Consider the following 4,193-nt stretch of genomic DNA (forward strand, 5'->3'; position numbering starts at 1 on the left):
TGTTGTTTGCTCCAAGTGTTTATTTTGTCGAAATTTGATGGAAAGGTACTGTGGCTTGCTATGTCACTTTATTCTTACTTTTTAATCCATTTTAAATTTTTATATTTTATTTTTCAGTCGTATGTCGTTAAACTTTAAAGTTTTGGTTTATAATGTTTCCTACAAACATGGCTTCTGCTCATACTTGCACATACAGGACTGTCTCAGAAAATTAGAATATTGTGATAAAGTCCTTTATTTTCTGTAATGCAAAAATGTCATACATTCTGGATTCATTACAAATCAACTGAAATATTGTAAGCCTTTTATTATTTTAATATTGCTGATCATGGCTTACAGCTTAAGAAAACTCAAATATCCTATCTCAAAAAATTTGAATATTCTGGGAATCTTAATCTTAAACTGTAAGCCATAATCAGCAATATTAAAATAATAAAATGCTTGCAATATTTCAGTTGATTTGTAATGAATCCAGAATGTATTACGTTTTTGTGTTTGTAATTGCATTACAGAAAATAAAGAACTTTATCACAATATTCTAATTTTCTGAGACAATCCTGTATACAGCATGTGAATTGGCTTGGAAATGGCATGACTTTTCTTTCTAAAAGATGAACTTTTTTCTTGTTGTTGGTCCTAGAGTTGCGTCACATGCCTCGTGAAGCCACATACAGGTAATTCCCATCATGCTTAGGGGGAAGCCAGGCTTCACTTTTCACTTGTTTGTTGTAAACGATCTCAGTAATTCAGTGTTGTGGTGCGCCTGTGTTGTAATTACGCTTGATGTCCTCATGGGGGCGCCAAAAGCTAACTGTAGAGTGCCGACAGAGCTGAACTGAATCCTGAAGTGAAGCTGGGGAAAAAAACAAAAAAAACAGTCCCAACTGAACTGCACTAATGCCCAACAAATTTCATGCTAAGATACTTAATTGTTTTTTTTTTTTTTTTCGTTACAACTGGGGCTCCGATGGGAGTTAATCTCACCTCTGTGTTCCTGTAGGGATTTGTAAGAGATTAGCCAGAAAACAGTCAGTGTCAGTCCTCTTCCCTGGGCTTTCTAATGAACCATGGGATGATGGAGGAGGATGGCGTTTGGGATGTGACCATAGAGTTTCTGGCAAGCTTTCTGCAAGGCCAACACGAATGGACCCAGGTATACATCTCTGAGAAATAAGACTCTTCTGCAGGAGAGAAGCTGTGACCTGAGTTTGGATTCACACACTAGACTAGCCGAACATTGACACTAGAGCTTCTAGTTTAGATTACACAGTGACAGCAACACTGAACCTGTTGCGATGCTTTTTAAAATATGTTTTATGTGTAAATGAATGAATGACTGTAATGCAATGTTAACAGACATGTATTATTATGTTATATAGCCTGGCCACTTGGACACTAACTTATTTTCTTCGTCGCAACGTGTGTGAGCTATAAAGTCCAATACAGAGCAAATTTTGCTGGAAAGCCAAAATTTATTTTACCAAAATACTTCTTCTTGGAAAGAAAAAAGGAAACATAATTTACATCATACTGGTGGAAAAATACATCTGCATTTATTTACAATAACACAATGCTTCTTTGGTGTGTCGCAACAGATTTGCAGTTCCCTGAAACTCCAGGAAGCCCCATCAGGTTGGAAGATATAAAGTGCAAAATATGAGAAAAAAGTCTTTCATTTGTGTCTAACTCAGACTATTTCGTGAGAGGTATAATAAGAGGGGAGGAAGAGTCTGTTCCGTGCAGCCCAGTCCGCCCACAGCTTCCCCGGGGAGGGGAAACTACTCAAGTCCGCGGGTTTGTGCGCGGTGTCGGAGGTGGCCGTCTCCGCCAGGGACCAGATTTTGGGTTTCTGACTCACGACGTTGTCTTTGCTCTCCGAAGCCGACGGGGTCCGGTGTGAGTCCGTGCTCTCAGCTTTCTTCCCCAGCTCCAGTCCCGTGTCTTCCCCGCTGCTGCGGAGCTGCGGAGTCTCCAGACGCGCGTCTGCGCGCTCTGTGGTGCGCTCCTGCGCGGCCCCGACCTCCTCTCCTCCCTCCTCTCCTCCCCGCTCCTCCAGCTCACATTTCTGAACCGGACCCTCGTCCTCGTCGCTGTCCGCCTCCTGCTCCTCGTCCTCCTCCTCGTCGGACTTGCCCTTGCACGCCCAGCTCACCCGGTTCTCCTTCTTGAGGCGCCGGCGCGCGTTGGCGAACCATGTGGAGACCTGCGTGAGGCTCATCTTGGTGATGATGGCCAGCATGATCTTCTCCCCCTTGGTGGGGTACGGGTTCTTCAGGTGCTCCTGCAGCCAGGCCTTCAGAGCCCCGGTGCTCTCCCTGGTGGCCACCTTGGCCACCCTGCCGGGGTCCTCGGCGGCCCCCGCGCGGTACGGGGGGTAAAACACCCCGCCTACCCCGCCGCGGGCCAACAGAGCCTGGTGGTACGGAGAGGCAGCCTTCAGGTCGAAGGCATTGCTCTGGAAATTCAAATAAAAAAACAAATAAATCAAGCTGCAGGAACATGTGCGCACTCTGGATGGGTTTGGAGACCCGTCTCCAGTAATAGTTGGGGTAAACTATCTCACAAAAGCTTAACGAATAGTTTTCTCAACTCACCATGTGTGTGATGTGTCTGTGATGAGGATAGGGGAGAAAACTATATCCCTGTAGTCCTGAGTAGGTGAGAGGGAGCCCGGCGGCCATGGCCGCCAGCTGCTGCTGCTGCTGCTGCTGAGCCTGGTGGTGCTGCTGCACCCCGGGGTGGCAGCCCAGCACCGGGAGCGGGTATCCAGCCGGCATTCCCATGCTTCTCTCCAACAGCAAGTTGCCAAATCCCGTTTGCGATGCGGGCATGTTTGTCCCTGCGGGTCCCAGCGCGCTAAGAGTATCCGAGTGTGCGCCCCAGCCTCCTCCTGGATGGATTTATATCCCCCCCATCCCGCCGGCCTGGGTGTGCAGGGGGTGGGGAGAGGAGGGAGAGGGGTGAGAGGAGGGGGCAGCCCACCGCTGGTGACTGACAACTCCCTTCAAAAGACCTGCAGCTTTCACTGGCAACAAATCCCATCAAAGACGCCCCTCCGCTGTTCCTTTTTGCGCTCTCCGTGCGCCCCGGCCGGCGCAGCCGTGAGGAGGACTAGGAGTTCAAATGCAAGCCTTTCTTAGGAGAAGTGAATATACTGTCCACCACCGGATAAGCAAGCACCCCCTTCAAATAATCTTGCATGCATGCTATACTTTTATGAGCCATCCAGACAGCTATTTCTCCCATGCAGCTCGTTAACTGTCTCCACACGCACAATCCTGTTTTTTTTCCAACTTGCATATTTAATTTGTTTTGTATCATTTCGTTTTCTTGTCCGGTCTTTTGATGTCATTTTTTTTATGATTACTTTAACACTTGTCATGTCTCGCACTAAAACGCTGAGAGTCCATGAAAAATGTCCCAAAGTTAACAACAAGCTGCGAGTCTCCAGCGACACTTGCGCGCCCGCGGATCCGACATCCCCGTCAATTCAATTAACCAATGCAGCAATGGCCTATCAAATTACGACAAAGGCTTTTATGCTTGTAAAAAAAAAAAAAAAAAAAAAAAAGTGAAATAATCATTTTTTAGTCAAGACGTAGTGTGGCTTTGTTATTAAATGATTGAGAAAAGCGTTTTCATATAAAAACCTCTGAGCCATAACCCTTTAATGTGTTAATTTACTGACCAAACCACAACAAACTGCCTCTCTGGATGCTGATGGCATAGATTTAAGTTCAGGGCAACGTTCAATGGCCCTAATTAAACGAGGTTAAGTGAAACAGGTGTTGACTAATGTATATGATAATTGTGAGATAACATAGCTTGTCTCTCTCTCTCTCTCTCTCTCTCTCTCTGTGTGTGTGTGTGTGTGTGTGTGTGTGTGTGTGTGTGTGTGTGTGTGTGTGTGTGTGTGTGTGTGTGTGTGTGTGTGTGTGTGTGTGTGTGTGTGTGTGTGTGTGTGTGTGTGTATGTGTGTGTGTGTGTGTGTGTGTGTGTGTCAGAGATAAGAGGGGAAGATTACACTTCTTATTCACCTCTCCCCCCTCATGACCTTCAAAAGAACCACAGTTCAAGTCGGTTTTTGTGCTGGGGGGGAGTTATTAACAGTATCAGAGGTGGAGTGTTGCTGGTGATCACAATAATGCTTTGATGAAGTGACAATAGTTATAAAAGTATAGAAAAGATGCTTC

At 45.9% G+C, this 4,193-nt stretch overlaps 1 protein-coding gene across 1 annotated transcript; it reads right to left on the reverse strand.

Moving 5' to 3' along the window:
• Nucleotides 1-1,464: 1,464 nt before the first annotated feature.
• Nucleotides 1,465-2,858, reverse strand: irx7 (iroquois homeobox 7). Its single transcript, XM_061734726.1, has 2 exons — nucleotides 2,595-2,858; nucleotides 1,465-2,455 (listed from the first exon to the last, which is right to left on the reverse strand). Exons 1-2 carry the CDS (start codon nucleotides 2,829-2,831, stop codon nucleotides 1,688-1,690), a joined length of 1,005 nt encoding a protein of 334 aa, XP_061590710.1. The 5' UTR covers nucleotides 2,832-2,858; the 3' UTR covers nucleotides 1,465-1,687.
• Between the last annotated feature and the right edge of the window lie 1,335 nt (nucleotides 2,859-4,193).

The sequence above is a fragment of the Cololabis saira genome, chromosome 12 (genome assembly GCF_033807715.1).
Source record: "Cololabis saira isolate AMF1-May2022 chromosome 12, fColSai1.1, whole genome shotgun sequence".
Lineage (NCBI taxonomy): Eukaryota > Metazoa > Chordata > Actinopteri > Beloniformes > Belonidae > Cololabis > Cololabis saira.